This window comes from Zalophus californianus, chromosome 10 (genome assembly GCF_009762305.2).
Source record: "Zalophus californianus isolate mZalCal1 chromosome 10, mZalCal1.pri.v2, whole genome shotgun sequence".
NCBI classification, from domain to species: Eukaryota; Metazoa; Chordata; class Mammalia; order Carnivora; family Otariidae; genus Zalophus; species Zalophus californianus.
Window position 1 is genome coordinate 5,232,891 of NC_045604.1, and position 18,427 is coordinate 5,251,317.

General features: G+C 44.0%; 1 protein-coding gene across 3 annotated transcripts in view; it reads right to left on the reverse strand.

The window, feature by feature from the left end:
- Nucleotides 1-18,427, reverse strand: part of SLAMF1 (signaling lymphocytic activation molecule family member 1) — a 33,731-nt gene that overhangs the window by 8,312 nt on the left and 6,992 nt on the right. Inside the window, exons 2-6 of one of the 3 annotated variants that reach the window (XM_027609741.2) lie at nucleotides 17,093-17,431; nucleotides 15,009-15,293; nucleotides 6,053-6,189; nucleotides 5,156-5,190; nucleotides 3,438-3,521 (exon numbers count right to left, since the gene is read on the reverse strand). In XM_027609741.2, coding sequence (XP_027465542.2) covers nucleotides 3,438-3,521; nucleotides 5,156-5,190; nucleotides 6,053-6,189; nucleotides 15,009-15,293; nucleotides 17,093-17,431 — 880 coding nt within the window. The remainder of the gene's footprint in view (nucleotides 1-3,437; nucleotides 3,522-5,155; nucleotides 5,191-6,052; nucleotides 6,190-15,008; nucleotides 15,294-17,092; nucleotides 17,432-18,427) is intronic. The other 2 variants (XM_027609739.2, XR_003522855.1) reach the window with 2 other exon arrangements.

Consider the following 18,427-nt stretch of genomic DNA (forward strand, 5'->3'; position numbering starts at 1 on the left):
AGGCCAATTCCACTCAGAAGCCTAAACAGGACAGCAACAGCATCCTCTGAACAAAATATTAATAAAATAAAACCCAGCGATATTTGAAAAGGACCAGACTACATCGCCTCTATTCCAGGAATGCAAATGCAGTGTAGTCTTTGCAGATCAGTGTGGTTCAGCAGATAAATAAAAAAGATAATATAAAAAAATCCATATCAATAGATGCAGAGAGAGTGTTGATAAAATTCAATGCCGATTCCTTAGCAAACCAGGAACAGAAGAGAATGTTCTCAATCAGATGAAAAGGCAGCTATAAAAACCTTCAGCAAAAACCATATTTAATGGCCAGATGCTGAAAGTTTCCCTTTTGAGTTTGGAACCATCCAAGGACGCCTCTTTTAACACTTCCATTCAACACTGGATAGGAAAACTCAGCCAGTAAAACAGGAAGAGAAGTTATGTGGTTTGAAAATGAAGAAATATAGTGTAATTTTTTTTACAGATGGTACAATTTTGTACAGAGAAAATCCAAGTCACCTGTAGAAAAATGACTAGAATTTATAAGTGAGTTTAGCAATGTTGCAAATATAAGTTTAAAATACAAAAATTAATTGTATTTCTAGGTATCTATAATATATAGAAACTAAAAAATTTTTAAAAGATAATGTTGATGATAGTATTCCAAAATCTCAAATGCTCAAATGCCAAGTAATAAATTATGATGGACAAGTCTCTTATGCAAAACACTATAAAACATTGTTTAGAGAAATTAAAGAAGGCCTACATGAAGGAAAGGATGTATTATTTTGTGAATGGAAAGACTCAATACTGTAAGTATGTATGGTCTCCTCAAAGTGATCAGTGCAGTTCTGATTAAAGTTCCAGCAGGATTTTTAGGTGGAACTTGACAAACTGAAGGTAAAATATATATGAAAATACAAATGACCAAAAATGGCCAAGAACTCTTGAAGAAGAACAAAAACAAATAAGAAGACATTTTACCAGATATCAGACTTGTCATGAATCTGTAATCTATAACGAATTTGTAAAGATTGTATGCTACTGGCACAAGCCTAAACAAACAGGAAAGGGAGCAGGATAGAGAACCAGAACAACGGATCCTCACATATACGGACTCTTGGTTTGTGATTAAGATGGCACTAACAGGGGCAAGGGCCATCTTTTCAATATGTGGTCGATAGGACATCCATTTGGAGAAAAATGAAACCTGACCCATCTCACACCTTACTCCAAAAGGCATTTTCAGGTACATAACAGATATAAATGTGAAAGATAAACCACACAGCTTTTAGAAAATGATAGAATCTCTTCATTACCCACGAGTAGAGAAAGATTTCTGAAACAGGACACAAAAATCGTTATCTACAAAGGAAGAGATTACTGAATTGCTCTATACTGCAGTTAAGAACCTTTCTTTATCAGGTGTCACTGAGAAATTGCAAAGGCGAAACACAGAATGGGTGAAGGTATTTGCTAAAATGTAACTGCCAAAAAAATTTTTTTAATTAAAAAATAAAATAAAATGTAACTGCCAAAAAGCTAAAAACATTTAAAGAACTTATGCTAATCGTTTAAAAAAAGCCTGAAATTCTAAGGAAAATGGACAAGAGATTTAACAGGCACTTTAAAGAGAGAGGATATTAATATGACCAATAAATATAAGAAGCATTGTCCAATTTCCTTAATAATTAGGGGAATGCAAAATAAAACTATAAAAAGACACGTCCAACAGAATGACTAAAATTAAAAAGGCTGATAACACCTAGTTTTGATTAGAATGTGTAGCTGGCCTGAAAGTAAATTGATGCACTCACTTTGAAAAGCAGTTTGGCCTTATCTAGCGAATTTGAGGATATGCATACTGTATGATTCAGCAATTCTACTTCTAGGTACATACCCAACAAAAATAGGGTGCACATATCTACCAAGAGATACACATGTGGATGTTCATAGTTGGAATTTTTATAATAGTTTCAAACTGGAAATAACCCAAGCGTCCATCAATAGTCAACTAGGTAAATGAACTCTTGTATATTCATGCAGTGATGTTCTATAAAGCAATGAAAATAAATGCATTATATCCAAGCACAAAGACATATGAATCTCATGAAAGTAATACTGAGGGGAAAAAAACCAGACCCAAGAGGAAAAATACTGTAGAATCCCATTTTTATAAAGTTAAAGAAAGAGAGAGAGAGAGAGAGCACGCTAAAATATATTTTTAGAAGTCAGGACAGTGATATCTTTGGTGAGGAGAGAGAGAATAGAGATGAAGGAGTGGGTACAGGAGGTCTTGTGGGGGTTGCTGGCAATGTTCTGTTCCTTGATCTGGCTGGTAGCTATATGGTATTAGAGGACTCAATACTGAAAGATGTAATTTCTCCTCAAATAGATCTGTAGATTCAATGCAATCCTAATAGGATTTTCTCCCCTTTTCTGATACTTGAGAAGCTGATTCTGAAATATATACAAAAGTACGAAGGGACAAGACTAGTTGAAAACTGTTGGAGAAAAACAAGGTGGGAAGATTTGCTTTACTAGATAACACGATAGGGTAATTCATTGAGCTGACATTTATACTTTGTGCACTTCTGGTATATATGTCTTGGTTTACAGTAAAAAGAACAGCATCAGACAGAGTAGATAGGGAAGGCACCATGCTAAAGTTGAAACTGGTTACCAAATGTGTAAATGCAAGGGTGGAGTTTACTCTTGGGACTCTCCTATATTTAAACAGAGCCTGGTTCTCAGCGGTAGTGATGGCCTATGTATTAAACCCTCCAAGCCACTAGAGGGCAGCAGAAATAAGAGCTTTGTCCTAGAGTCCTCTGAATGGCCAGATTCTGGTCTGTACATCACCTAGAATTGCCTTCATGTCTGAAGAACTAGAGTATCTACCCATCTAACCATATTCCTTTAGCCTCCCTCTTACGCCTAACATACCTGCTCCTCAACTTCACCGTGGCTCTCCCTCAGTCCAACTGCCTTCCATCAGGTCTTTCATCTCCAGCCTACATATCACCTTCCATCTACCCAGCCAAAATCCTCAAGATCCTCCTTCCCTGTCTCCATGCTGCTTTGCAAACTCCTACACTTGGATCAGACCAGCACATCATACAACAGCCTTACTGCACCTTCCTTCTGACCTCAAGCCTGCACCCTTGTCCCTAGAGAGGGGAGAGTTTGGTAACAGGGAACCACAGATAGATACTCGGAACGCCAGGGCTGGAGGAGTCGTGTGTCATGTGTTTCTTGCTTCCTCATTTTTCCCTAAGAAGACGTGGATGGCCAGAAGAGTACCCAGTGTTTTCCATTATTTCAAATAACAAATAGTCCCATCTGACACTGAAGTTTAATGCCTTTTGCAAGATGGACTGGCCAGGAATCCCACAGGGAAGCAGGCCCACCCCAGACAAAGAAAATAGAGAACTTACACCTGATTTCTGGACTTGGGCATAAATAGTAAGGCTTTTTGCTTCCATTGTTGGCTGGTAATGATTTGCTTTATCTGGGGAAAAGAAACCACAGTGGTTATCTCTGTCTGGCATGCCCACAAACTCTCCTCAGACCTGTCTGGTCTTTACCCCCCACCACCTCCCCACCTGCCCCAGGAGTCCCAAAGGCACAAACACCAAGTCCCAACACGTGTGTCACATGACCTTAGGTTAGTTACTCCATCTCTCTAATTCTATTTCTCTATCTGTGAAATGGGACTGAAGTATCTGCACCCCCAGGGTTGTTGTGATGATCACAGGAGATATTATTTGTAAAGTGTTTAGAACAGTGTCTGGCACGTAGTAAATTCCCAGTATGTGTTCCATGCAATTGGAATGCCGTTCAATTATTTTAATCTCTATTGTTTAATGTGCATATCTAGTCTCCTAATAAGATTCTAAGTTCTCCAAGGACAGGGCTCATTACTCTTTTGTACCCTCCCGCTTGTTGTACGTTGCTTCACTCAGCTTTCTCACCCCTCTGTTTCTGGGACACTTGAAGGCCTCTTACCATAACTGTAAAATGAAGTTGTAGACTGTGTAATGTCCTTTCCTACTGTGTCCTGAAGCACGAAATTGTCCTTTGTTAGCAGGACTTCATGTACTTAAATTGGCTCTAAGGACTATTCCCAGATGCTCCTTGTGCCACCCGCTGCTGGCCATAGGACTTAAACATTGATGTGTTAATTCAACTCCATTAAAAGATTTGTCTATGTGTGTAAGTATCCATCCATCCATCATGCACCTGTCCATGATCCATCGTCTAAGCATGGACGCCACTGTATTTGGTACTTTCTGTGTATGGACTCATGGATCCCCACAACAATACCATGTGGTACATAATATCATCCCCATTTTGCAGAAGAGAGTTCATTTATTTAGTCACATAGCTCGTCAGTGGCAAAGTCTTCATTTGAATGTAAGTTTGTCTGATGCCAAACCCTATGTTTTTAACCACTGTATTCTGGATATGAAATTGCCAGAGAAACCATTTGAACACCTTCAGAGCCAGGCAGCATTTTGGAGGTGACAGCATTAGAAAGTGCTAACAGAATCAAAACAAAGTCTTGCAAAGGGTACAGGAATTAATGTAGGTTTTCCCGTAGGTTTGAGGCCAGGATTTCATGTTCCTGGCTTCCAAGGAGTACAGGGTGGCTGGAAACAAGGATGGATATGTGTAATGAGGAGGGTGACGGATTTGTGGGGAGATGGGGGGCATTACTCCCTTCAGAGCGCAAACATGCGGAGAGCAGAATGTGGTTGAGGAAAGAATGTGAGTTAGGACCCTGGCACCCACTCCGGCTAGGTTAGCATGGCTGCGTTAATCTCCGTTTTCTCCATCCTGCTATCTAAATGCTTCCTTCTTATCCAGCCAATTGTGGGTGCCCTGCCCCATCGCCTTAGGCTCTCATCACAGTTTCTGTCTGAATCACCCTACCCTCACCACTCCCCATCTAACTCTTAGTTGGAGGAAATGAGATAAAAGTAGGTGGATGTGCTGTGATCTAGACTTTCTTATACAAGCAAACCCAGCAAGAGTGCTGTGGTAAGAGCTTTTTTGAGAAGGTTACACGTGAGAACGCTGATCTACTTGAGAATAAGATCAGCCATCGACTCGGTGGTGTGAGGATCAAGTCCTGTCCTCACCGTGGGAAGGCCAGCCCAGGGGCCTATCCTGGTCTGGGGGCAGGACCTCTGACTTTGGTGGGGGTGGGTGATGAAAGTGTGGCCGAGCACATGTCCCTGTGACGTGGAACCAGGGGACCCTTTGGAGGGGAGGCCAGGAGACACATCCCCCAGGCGTTTAAACTGCCAGGGAATACTGGGCCTTAATAACTACCCTGGGTGATCTTCTATACTGTTTAGTTAGGCCTTAAGCAAACTCACAAATTGTACAGTTTCCCAAGATGAGTCAGAATTTGTGTAAAAATCTTAGTAAAAAGCGTTCCCTCTGCTGTGGGTCTTCCCAGTGGCACGTGGCCTGGTTGTTGGGAGACATACAGTTCTGGTTCTCTCACTAGCTGGGTGGGTGAACTTGCACAAGTCACACGGCTTCTCTGTGCCTCTGTTACCCCACTGCTAAGTCACGTAGAGACAACTAACTTACTATTCTCGGAGGGAAATTGCAAGAATAAAAAGAGGTTTTAGAAAAGTTTCAACCCTTGGATGAAAACATCTTATTATAATGCCCCTTTTTTTTGGTCCGTAATTATAACTTTTCTTGAACAAGATCCAAGAGTCCCCTGGATTCTGTGTCGAGTGAACGTTGTCAAGTCTCTTGTCTGGACGCCTTCAGCATCCTGTACCTCCCTCCCCAGCAGTGCTAGTCATATTGAACATGAACGATCTCTGTCGTGTCTCCCACATTCAACCTCTGTGGCTCATCCCTCTTTCCATCTCCATGGCCTAATTAGGGATCAAGACATACTGAATTAGACTGAATTGAGCAAGGTCCCAGGATATGTGTATTTAGTGTTATTGCAAAGGTGCTTCAGGCAGAAAGCCAGAGTGGTGCAAGCAGATCTGCCTGTGCAGAGAGGTTCCCTGCTTACCACAGAGTCTGATATGAATCTCTTTATTGGCAGACACCTACCTCTTCTTCTCAACAGCAGTATTACCACTTCGAGAATCAAGATGACACCAACGATGCCCCCTAAGAACAGCCCAGCGTACAGTCCCCATTGTGTTGATTCTGAAAAAAAAAAAAAAAAAAAAGTCAAAGGGCAATCTCAACAGTACTGTAAGTTTAAAAACATCCTTCACGGAAGTGGGGAGCCCAAGCCCCGTGCTCTCTGTCTATATTCTCTCTCAGGGGACACATCCATTCTAATGGTTTCAGACAGCAGTTGCAGACCACTAACGATTTCCTACCTCTTCTCTTATCCTAATTCCTCTCACCATATTTGACTTTCTTAATTTCCTATGGAAATGTCCTCACTCCTGTAGCGGTTTTTCTATTCAAATGCTTGATTTGCACCTGCATGACCACGTATCCAAAATCAGACTCATCTTTGTCTGTCCCAAGTCCACATCGCTTGCCCATTTCCCTGGTTTTAAGTCTCTGAGGAGTCCTGCAACCACTTTGGTAAAGAGAACATGCCGGTTCCACCTGCTGTCCCCACACTCTCACACCATGCTCATGTGACACTGGGAGGAAGAACGACCGACTTTTGTTCTTTAAAAATAAACATAATAGTACTATTATTGTCCTCCCATGCAAATAACTCTATCGAACCCACTGAACCTGAACTGAAAGAAAAGCACGTGTGTTTTCCTCTCAGGGATTCCAGTGCTTAATACAAGTCCTAGAGTAGCAGTCAGCCAGGCTCAAGGTCATAGAGCTACTTTTTTTCTTCTTCTTTTTTTTTTTTTTTTTGCTTTCTCTCCTGTACGCACTTCACCAAATCCTTCCAAGCCAGGAGCAGTACCTTGAAAAACAGTGAATGAGACCTAATGCCCCAGCAAACAAGACATCCAGCTTACTCAGATAATAACAGACAACTATGGAGCATTGTCAATGGGCCAGGCTTTATTTTTAGTGCATTGTGTGTACTAATGGATTTAATCCTCACAACAATCCTACAAGGTAGTGACTCTCATTACTCCCATTTTGTGCATAAGGAAGCAGGCACGGAGACCTTCATATACTAGAGCTTGGTCTAGGGGTGGAAACGTGGCTGAATGCTGAAGACAGACTTCTTGGAGAGTCAGAGAGACCCATGGTAATAGCATTAAGGCTCTAAACACAGTTGACACTTGCACGGCAGCAGCCAAGCCCCATCGTGTTCCATCAGCCCATGGAACTGACCCAGCAGATTGTTACAGTTGTTCTGACTGTTTTGAGACTCTTTCCTCTTCCTTCGTCCCTCACCTAGGTTGGGACCTTCTAAAACAGCAGTTCATTTAAGAACAAAGACTCCAACCATTTCAATCCTTTTAAAAGGTACTATTTCTCTCAAATTTCCTTTGAGATACAAATAAAGTAAAACCAACCAACAAGGGGTTGCCTCTGAACCACAACGTAGCAGATAACAAAATTGCACTGGGAACACCTGCCAAGCAAGCCTTTCCCCTGTCACCTGGTACATGCTGCTGACGCTCTGTGGCTCACCTTCTCACATGAACTAAAAAGGACTGCGCCCCAGCCTTCTCTGGCTTTTCCAGGGAGTCAGGAGGATGAAAGCCATCTGCTATCCTTGTCCTATAACATAAATGTTCAGCATCTGCTTGTCTCCCGCCAGATCTGAGAGGCCTTTGTCCTGAGAGATCTTTCATAAGCCCTAATTTTTCTCTTAGTCTTTGGATACAAAGTAATTTGAATCTGTTCAAGGACTTAAGTGATAGGTCCACAGAGGCTTTTAATTGTTAAAGGAGCTATTGTACTATCTTACCCAACTCACTAATTTTATGTTGAGGACCCTGAGATTCAGAGGTGTCCCCAGAGTCACAGAGAAGCCGATGGCAGAGCTGGGCAGGATGAAGACTTGACATTTTGTGTTTTCCCCTACGGCGATGGGCCCCCCACAAGGAAAGACCTGGGAGGTGCCCATACCGTCAACATCCTCCCTCCAACACCTGCCCATTCTTGTCCCCTGTGCTGTGCACCCCCCCAAACTTCAGCTGCCCACCAGGCCTGCCCAATGCTGGCCCCCAGGCCAATTCTACCCTCTCTGTGTCAGCTTCCCTGACCATTCCAGCTCCCATTCTTCCTTCTCCCTGGGACTGTGCAGCACCTTGGTTTTCGTCATGTGTCTTAGAACCTGAGTTGTGACACTACCGTTGCGGTGCAGACCATTTTCAGCGAGGTCATTTGGAACCAGATAGGTGGATTCAGATTCTGGACCTACCACTTGATAGCTCTGCGACCTCAGATAGATTGCTCATAACTTCTGGGGCCTCAGTCCCCTTGATTGCAAAATGAGTACAACAATATTTAGTTCACAGAGTCTTTCTAACAAGCCAAGGAAATAATTATGGGAAGTGCCCAGAGCAATGCCTGGAGCATAAATGTGGTGCAGAAATGTCAACTCCTTCCACTAGCCTCAAATCCCCGACCTAGCTGCTAGCCTCTCAGAGGCCAGAGGCCACCTCTTTACCTCTTTTGTGGCTGTCTTAGGACTTGACACACAGTAGGTCCTATTGATTGATTGGAAAGACAGAAGATAGGTTTGATCTCACATCCAGAGAAGTCCCTTCACTGGTGTTCAGAGACACTCCAGCCCCATCCTATTGTTTGCCTATGACTTGGTTTCCCTATCTAGCAGGTCCAAGTGGTCTTGCACTTGGTGCTCATCTATTTGGCACTATTATCTAGTGATTTGAATGTTTATATGGAAACTGAATGTCAGAAACTCTATGCCCTTAGCAATTTGGATAAACATGGACAAAATGCTACTTTTATGGCTTGTTGGGGTCAGGCTGCAGGGGATTCCTGCAATTTCTGGTAATTACTTCCTGGTGGTCCTCCAAGTCTTTGCTCTTGTGGCTCTGCTTGCTGCAGTTGGGGCTATCCTGCATGCAAGGCTCTGTGCTTTCATCAGTTTTCACACAAAAAATGCCCAAAACCTACACCAAGAATTTTGTGGATATGAATCCTCTACTGAAGAGCTGAAAGGTCACAGGGAGCAGAGTCCATTGTAAGCCGGGCAGCTTTCCACCATCTGACAGGCTCAGACCCTCTTCTTCTCTTCCTATATCTGCACAAACCATATCTGTCACCTTTGTCATACAGAATCGTATAACCCACAGCTGGATTCCTTGGGGTGGGTCTTACCTTCTGCCCTCTAACATTTACATGAAGGTACCCTGTTCCTTATGAGAAGAATTCTAGTAAAGGTTTCTTAAGATGATAATATTTTCCTACCTAGTAAGGTCCCACCTAGATTGTAAATTCCAGAAGGTAGACCCTGTTCCTTGTGCTTTATTTGCACTGCCTCCCACCTGATACAACGTAGGGTTAGGGGGGCACTTAATAAGCGCATGATGAAGGAAGGTAGATTAAATTAGAAGCCATAAAACAAAGCTGGGGGGAGGACTGTCCTGTATCCTTTGGTTAAGAATGATCACAGCGCTGAATAAATATCAGAAGGTCTCAGAAGGAATGCAGGGTTACTTACTTTTGAATGGCTCAAAGCAGGAATCGATGGGAATGAGTGATGACCTACTTAGCATATGCTTCACAATAATGAGATGGAACCAGAAAAAGAGGGAGTGCCTGTGCCCTCAGCACCACCTGTGTTCCCATTTTCAAACCACCGTTTCCTGTGACAGAAGACTCCAGTTCTCCATCTTCTTCCTCAGTGAGGACTCTCAGATCGGTGCTTCTCAGCAATCAGAGCAATGTTGTTCGTTCATTCGCAAAGAAACCGAATCTGAATATTCCCGTACAGGAAAGTTGGGGCCTTTCCCTTCTGGAGCCTCTTAGAAGCAGCCAAGGAGGCCGGTTGAGAACTCCAGCACCATTCCTCTACCCTACTGGCTGTGATTTAAACCGTGACAACTTGGCAAGTAGGCATGCCTCCAAGGAGAATGCTGGAGGACCTTTTTTATCTTTAAAAGTCGGCTGCCACAGAAACACAAAAGCTTCTCACCTCCTTCAAGTCCCCAAAACTTATTCTTTAAGGAGATAAAGAAGTAAACAAAAGAGACTCTGAGAAACAAATATAGCTTGCCCCCAGGAGATCCAAGACGCTACCATAACGGTCTGAGAATGCTAGATCTCTTTCCTGCCTTTCATGTGGTTCTGTCAGCAAGCAGTCTGCAAGGCACACAACTACTTGAAGAAGCCAGCCATCTTAAAAAAAAAAACAAAAAAAACCACCTTCTTGCTGATGGTGGCTTCCACTCAGAATTGAGGGTGGGGGAAGGATGCTCACACAAACCATGCACTAATTTGAGATCTGGGACCATCCAAGTACACATTTTTACAGAGTTCACAGTTTCCAGAAAAACCCCTTACATTGCCTGTCCCAACCAGCATTGTGGGTCAGAGGCTGGCAGCTGTGCCCACAGTTTGCCCCCACGCTTCCATGGCAGCACAAACCTTGTCCAGTCACATGGCTGTCCAGCTTGGGCTTACCCATCTCAGCTTCCCTTGCAGCAGCTGTGGCCATGAAACAAGGCCCATGAGAGGTACCAGGTTCCATCCTTCTACCACTATTGTCATGCTTACTTGACTGGGAGTACCATGAAGAGGGACTTGCCTCTGTGCATGGAACGTCTAGATGACTCTGTAGCAGTGGGTGCTCCCATTATTAGAAAGTCCTTGTCAGAGAGGGGGAGCCCCTGGGGCTCACTGGTAGGTGTCATTTGTTTCTTCCTCTGAGCTAACCCAGACTTGCTGAGCCAACTTTCTGCTAATCTACTGAAAAGGGTCCTCTTTTCAAGATGAGCTTCCAGGGGCATTCCCTTTTAGCCGAATTACTTAAGGTTTTGTATTATTCATTCTAGCATAGATACAACTATTTCAGAAGATGGTCATGAAGAACAACAGCAGGTCATACACGATTGACCCACATGAACATGCTTTGCATGACTCCCCAAGAGTGCTCTGTAAGCAAACTAAGACTTGGACTTTGCAATAAAGATGCTTCATAGCAAGAGACATTAAAATGTCTCTTACTGTAAAGTAATGATGTGGCAATTGGAAAAAGGATGAATATATATGACTGAGAGCCTGGACAAATGTCATTAGAAAACTGGCATGGTGAAGAGACCTTTAATAAACTCTCAGACCCCACCACTTCATCCCAAGACTGGAAAGTCCCTTGTATGAAGTCTTCATTAAACTAATGGTCGCTGCTTTGGTCCAGGCCTTGTCATCTCTTGATGGATCACTGCAATGGTAGCTCTTCCCCACAACTAGTTTCTCTTTCTGCTGCCTCTGCCCTGCCCCCACCTCTTCTCCACACCACTGAATTTTCTCTCTGCAACGCAAAGGTGATCATGTTACTCCTCTACCTAAAAGCTTTATTACTTCCCATTGCCTACAGGATAATACCAGACAAGACCCAGGTGCCTCTGCTTTTCCTTCTGCCTGGAATGTCTTTCTTTTATCTGCCTGGATAATTTCTGTTTATTCTTCAAAATCCAGTTTATGTCACATCCTCTATGATGCTCTCTCTGATTCCTCCAGATGGTGTCCATCATCACTTCCTCTTTTTACCTCCATTCTGCCCATCACACCACACAATCGAGGATAAGTTATTTACAGAAACTATCTTCTTCCTTAAGGGCAAAAATCATGGCTTTTTTCGTCTTTGTGTACTCAGCACCGAGCACAGTGTTGGAACATAGTAGAAGCTCAATAAAAGTTTTGTCAAACTAAGCACAGTATTTTAAAGAATTAATAATATTCATTTGCAAACACAAATCAATAAACTAATAAAACTCTGCTTTCTGTCTTTAGGCAACCTGGTGGACTAGGAATGGCACGCCACAGACCAGCTATGTAATCTTTGATGTGCTGTTGTCCCTCATCCTTAGAGGAAGGGAGGAGGGATCTCTATTTGTTTTTTGTTGTTGTTGTTGTTTTTAAAGATTTTATTTATTTATTTGAGGGAGAGAGAGAGAGTGAGAGAGCACGAGAGGGAGAAGCAGACTCCCTGCTGAGCAGGGAGCCCGACGCGGGACCCGAACCCCGGGACTCCGGGATCATGACCTGAGCTGAAGGCAGTCACTTAACCAACTGAGCCACCCAGGCACCAGAGGGATCTCTATTTGTGTTATGATTGAATTGTTTTTCCCCCCCAAAATTCATATGTTGAAGTCCTTAGAACATGGCCTTATTTGGAAACAGGGTCTTTATAGAGGTAATCAAGTTAAATTGAGGTCATCAGGGTGGCACTATGAGCTGCACTGTATCCCTCCCAAATTCTTAAGTTGAAGCCCTAACGCTTAGTACCTCAGAATGTGAATGTATTTGAAGATAGGATCTTAAAATACGTGATTAAGTTAAAATTAAGCCATTAGAGGAAGCCCTAATCAATCTTACTAGTGTCCCTATAAGAAGAGGAAATCTGGACACAAAAAGAGGCACCAGGATGTGCATTCACAGAGGAAAGACCCTATAGAGACACAGCAAGAAGGTAGCCTTCTGCAAGCCAAGGAGAGAGGCCTCAGAAAGAAAAACCAGCCCTGCCAACACTTGATCTTGGCCTTCTAACCTCCAGAATTGTGAGAAAATAAATTTCTGTTATTCAAGCACCCAGTGTATGGTATTCTGTTATGGCAGCCCTAGTTACAGGGGGGGCCTTAATCCAATATGATCAGTGTCCTTATAAGAAGGGGGAATTTGAGCAGAGATATGCTTCAAGGGGAGACAGTGTGAACAGACAGAAGAAGACAGCCACCTGCCAGCCACAGACAGGGACCTCCACAGACCCCTCTGTCACAGCCTCAGAAGGAACCAGCCCTGCCAACACCTTGATTTTGGACTTCTAACCTCCAGAACTGTGAGACAATAAGTTTGGGTTGTTTCAGCCACCCCATCTATGGTACTTTGTTACAGCAGCCTCAGCAGACTAATACTTGTTGTAACCTTTTGTTAGCACTTCTTATGAATGTACGTGCAAACTGAATCATAGAATATGGACTCTGGACAGAACTTCACTAGGTCACCCTTTTCATTTTACAGATGATGGAACAGGGGCCCAAGACAGTGAAAAGACTGCCTCATGTCAGGTGGTTCTCCTAACGGCTGAGTCGAGATCCTCACAGGGCTTTCTCACGATGCCATGTTTCTGTTGTTCATGTTCCTTCACCCCTCAATAGAGCCTGTTCCATACTCAGTAAAGCTGGTCATATTGTGCATACTTGGTCCTTAATGTAGCCTAGGTAAGTAGGAGCATCTTCACCTGTTTCTTCAGAATGTCCTGAGCCAAGTGCCCCTACCTAAGCTTCATGAACTATCAAGACTTTGGGATGCACTAATTCAATTCTTCTTAAGTCACACTGAGAAGCATGAAGAGAGTTCTTCCTTTTTTGAGATGGGCCAGGGTAAAACACTTGGTGTCCTGTCTTTGCTCTAAGAGGGTTGCTATAACCACAGAAGCTTGTGCCCCCAAGAAAAAACCCCGCGATTTTTGTGCATTATCTCTTCCACTAATTCCTGTGAGGATTCCAGGATCAGACAGCTCAGCTGTTACTTGCTCTGTGTGTGAGCTTTTGATATCTTTCTTTCCTCATCTATAAAGTGGGAATACTAATATTGTTTGGTGGCTGTGAAGATTAAATGAGATTCCACCTAAGTGGCACACAATAAACAATTAAGGTCTGTCAGTTGTTATTATTTTAGATAAAGCATCTAAGTCTTAGGTGAAGTGACCTTATCCTTGTAAGTAAACAGAACAGCATTGGGTCGAGGGTCCCTGGGGCCACCTTCTGTAAACTCTATAAAGCCTCCTGCACAGACACCAAGTCTACTGTGGGCTGAAGTCTCCTTGGAATGACTCCTGTTCCCTGTGGTGGATGCAGGAAGGAGAATGTCATGACATAGGTAATTCTTTGAAGGCAAAACCCAGGTCCTTCTGTCCCCATGCACCCCTGAGGCATGGACACACGATCTGTTATTGAAAAGGCTCAGTGGTCTGTCTTTCCTGCTTCCGACCTCAAACAACTACTTAATCAGCCAGCCCTCCCTTCCTCCGACAGCAGAATAATGAGGCTCTTCTTCCTGGAGACTGAGCAGTCGGAAGGTATGAGTGCAGGTGCTGATTCTACTGTTTATAATTTGAAGAAACTCGAGCAGGGTACTTAAATGCTACGACCTTCAAGTTCCTCATCTGTACAATGAAGACGATGATACCACGTATCTGGTAAGGTTATTGTGAGGATCAGAAGAGATCATACCACTGAAAGTGCTCTGCCAATAACAAAGTACTACATGATTTATTATTATTCCCAAACAGTCCAGGTCTCAGTCTGAGAGCTGACTCCCCTGGCCTTTGACTTGCTATGAGATTCACTGTCCATTCGCTAAAATGTGGCCCTTCATTATATCCTGCTGTTCATTATTGAGCAAATATTTCATGTCTTATCTTTATAGCATGTTGCTGGAGTGCAGAGATCATGTATCATATCCATGCCCAATTTTCTGTGCATAGGTGGTCAACAGTACTTATTGATGGTACAGACCTGACCCACCATTAGTGGAGTATGGACTGGGGAGTCGGGACCTGCCCCCTTCATTCTCTCACCCAGCTGCCCTTGCAGCTTGGAGCCAAGACAGGAGGGGAGAGGAAGAATCGCAACTGGGAGGCCTGCACTCTGGGTCTGGCCCCATCATTTCTTATTGTTGTCCTCAAGTATGAACCGAGCATAATGTCAACCTGGTGGTGATGAGCTGAGGCAATTCACTGAATGCACATGAGGAGGCTTTTCTCAACTATAGAGAAAATGGAAAGTGTTATTACCAAGGTGGAGGCCACGGCTATGGGAGCAGAGCATTTACTCCAGGTGAGGACTGAGCCCATATCATCAATGTGCCACGCCCGCCCCCACCAGGGCACTCACCTAAAGATTCTGGCCTGCACTTGGACTGCGGGGTGAAGGTCTGTGAGCGGCTGCTGATGGGGTTGCTCGCGGTGCAGAAGTAGACATTGTTGACATTCTGAGGGCCAAGGCTAAGGTGCAGGAGGTGAGAACCGTTGGCTGGGATCGGTGGATCGGTAGCCATTTCCTCACTCCAGCTGTAAACCACATAGTCCCCCTTCTCCACTTCGCAGGCCAGGGTCAAGCTGCAGTTCCCATTCTCCTGGGTCCAGTTCAACACCTTAATTTCCGGAGTGGAGACCTGCTCTGTCAGGAGGGGGAGGAAGGAAGCCATCACTGAACCCCCTGAGATTCTAACGTGACCTTCTTGTTAGAAGAAAATGCAGCCTAATGGTAGTTTTCCCTCCCTGTGGGTCTGCAGTGTGATTTATTTCTAGTGGGGATCTGCTGGTTCCCCCAAATCCCTCTCTCTCCACTATACTCCTTTCCAGTACGACCTCAGCGCAAAATAGGGAAAAATCATTTGTCTTTTAGTTCCCTCCTACCACTACTGTTAGGAATCTGCTTGCTCTTGCTGATGCTCCCAATCTGAGTTGCTCTTCTGTTTTCTACCTGTGGTGTTTTCTGCCAACTAATCCTGCATGGTTTAATTGTCACTGGCTAAAGTATTACCTCTAGACATGAAAGAATGACATAGTGGTGGGGTGTTACCTGGAGTGTGTGCGTGGGTGGAAGGGTGGGCGTCTGTCTGTGTGTCTATGTGTCCGTGTGTGTATGTGTCCGTGTCTGTGTCTGTGTGTGTCTGTGTCGGGCAGTGGGGCAGGGGTGGGGATCTCACTCTAATGCTGTGAAATGGCCAAGGCAAGGGGGCAGGTTGTATTTATTGAGCAACTACTGTAGGATGGGCATGATTCTGGAATTTTACATCTATCATAGTCTTTAATCTTCTCGACAACTTTCTCAACAATTATAACCTTAGTTATAAGTATTCCCATTTTACAGATGAGGAAACTGAGTCCCAGAGAGGTGGAGTGTCTCACATAATATCACTCAAGCTGAGATCAGAACCTAAGGCTGTCTGACTCTGAAACCCAGCCTCTTTCTTTCACGGTTGCAGAAACTGTTATCTTCCAAGGTAAGAATTTATGTGACAAGATGTGACAAAAGCAGTGAACTATTCTAGGAAATGCATGATGTGTCATCCCTAGGCCACTATTGGAGTAGTCAGAGCTCTCCCGTACCTGGCAGAGGGCTGAGGGGAGCCTGCCTACACTATGTGGAGGAAGGGGAATGCTGGGTAGGTGGGGCTCTCTGTCCCATCTCAAAGACAAGAAAGTCTCTCTATGAGAAAGCAGGACAACCTGCATGGCTGTTGTCAGGATTCCTGGAAATTCAAAGAGCCTCCGGGCCAAAGAGACACAAACTCTGCGTGCATTCAAGAGGGGCTGGCAGTTAAAGAGGCTCAAAAAAGCACTGGCCTTGGTTTCAGATGGACCTATGTTCTAGTTCAAGTTCTGCAGCTGAGCGGCTTTATAACCAGAGCCTCTGTTTCAATGAGAAAAAGTGCTTTTCCCCCAGGTAGATGCGGTCCTGTGCCAGAGCACAGGGCATGTGAGTGGTGCATGGGCTGATTCAGGGAACCACCCACGAGGACTTGTATAAGCACAAGCCAACCACTTCTCCCTGGATTTCAATGTCCTCATCGATGGAAAAGAGGTTGGGCTCGATCTATGGTATTCAAACATTTTAAAAATTGAGGGAAAAAACCTTTTTTTCAAACCAAGTCTTATTTGCTAATTGAGACTCTTGGGACCACAGGCCCTGTAGTCCATAGGCAACTGGGTTCCTTTTCTTTGGGAAATGGGGGTAGGGCTAACTAGTGCTAATCAACTACCATCAGTGAGCAATTTGGACAAAAAGAGTTTTGTGAATCTCTAAAACCTCTTCCTAGAGCACAGTTTAAACACCCTAGACTAGGTGACCTTTCAAGTTGCTCCCAATCCTGGATACTCTTACTTCTGAGAGACGCCTAAATCCTTAGGTAAAGGATGATCTCGGGTGCCCCCCACCCTGGCCCGTGCAGACTGGGGAAGCCCCATTATTACCATAGAGCTTCAGCTGCAGACAGAAGTGTCGAACTGAAAAGTTCTCCTCCAGGGTCATGAAGTACCAGCCCTCATTTTCCTTTCTGCTTTCCAGGATCCCCAGGCTCAGGTTTTCCGGATGAAATGTATAGCCATTTTCCAGATAGCGTGGAGAACCCCCTTCTGGAAGATCCAGAGACGCTATTTTCTTCTTGACACTGTTTCCCGGTGACTCTGCTCTGGTGACGAGGATGTGGATGCTCTTGTTCATGCTCTTACTTACCCCTTCAGATGCCAGGGACAGCAGTAAACTGCTTCCCAACCGCCCAGGAATCTCTGGGCAATTCATCAAGCTCTCACCTGTGTGAGGAAGAATAAGAAAGTCCCTTTTTGTAGGGGCCTTTGAGAATCACATCCTGTCTGTGGATCAGGAATGACAGATGGAAGGTGCTCCCTCTTCCTCTTGCACTATCCCTGGGGTTGCCAGGTCCTTAGTATCCTATAAGAATGGTCATGACAGTCCCACTATATTCTCAATGTTTCAAAAATCCCAATGTAAATCTTAAAATTACTTACAAAGGAGATGTACAGACTAACTAGGACACTGGGTTTCTTTGATCTGGGAGATAATCCTGTCAACTCAGATTTATAGTTAAGGCACAGAGAAGTTAAATGACATCCCTAAAGTCACACAACCAACAACGGGTCTAGAAGCCAGGTCTGCTAATTCCTTGACCAGACTTCTCACCACCCCTGGGTACATAGTATGAAGGGCAGAGAGCAACTGAAGCTGATTCTGATCTCGTGAGCCCAGGAGACCAAGGCTACAGAGCATCATTTCAGGTAATGAAGAAAGAGAAAAGTCTGAGGGATGTAGAGCTAGGAGAGTGGTGAGCCCAGTGTTCAAACTGTGGAATTCTTGCTCTCGAAAAGACCATAAGATAGTTTCTAATATCAAGGGTAAGAAATTACTTTATTTCTCTTTTTCAAAAGAGCTGAGCCAACAACAACAACAACAAAAAAAAACAAAAAACAAACCCAAAACAACAACAACAAAAAAAACCACACCCTTTCAAATCACTGTAAGAGATCCTACTGCTGACTATTTAACACCTCCTCTCTCCTCAAACCCATGGCCTCTGCTGATGACTCTGCTTCTCATTGCACTGAAAACGTAGAAGAAATAAGAAGAGAACTTCCATTTGAGACTACCACCAAGAAACCTACCTACCCAGATGGATGGTCTATGCTCCCATTAAGGTTAGCCTCTTCCATCATGGAACACTCACCCACCTCAAGCCTTTGCTCTTGCAATAGCCCCCACCCCTTGCACCATCAGCTTTGTTACTGGTATAG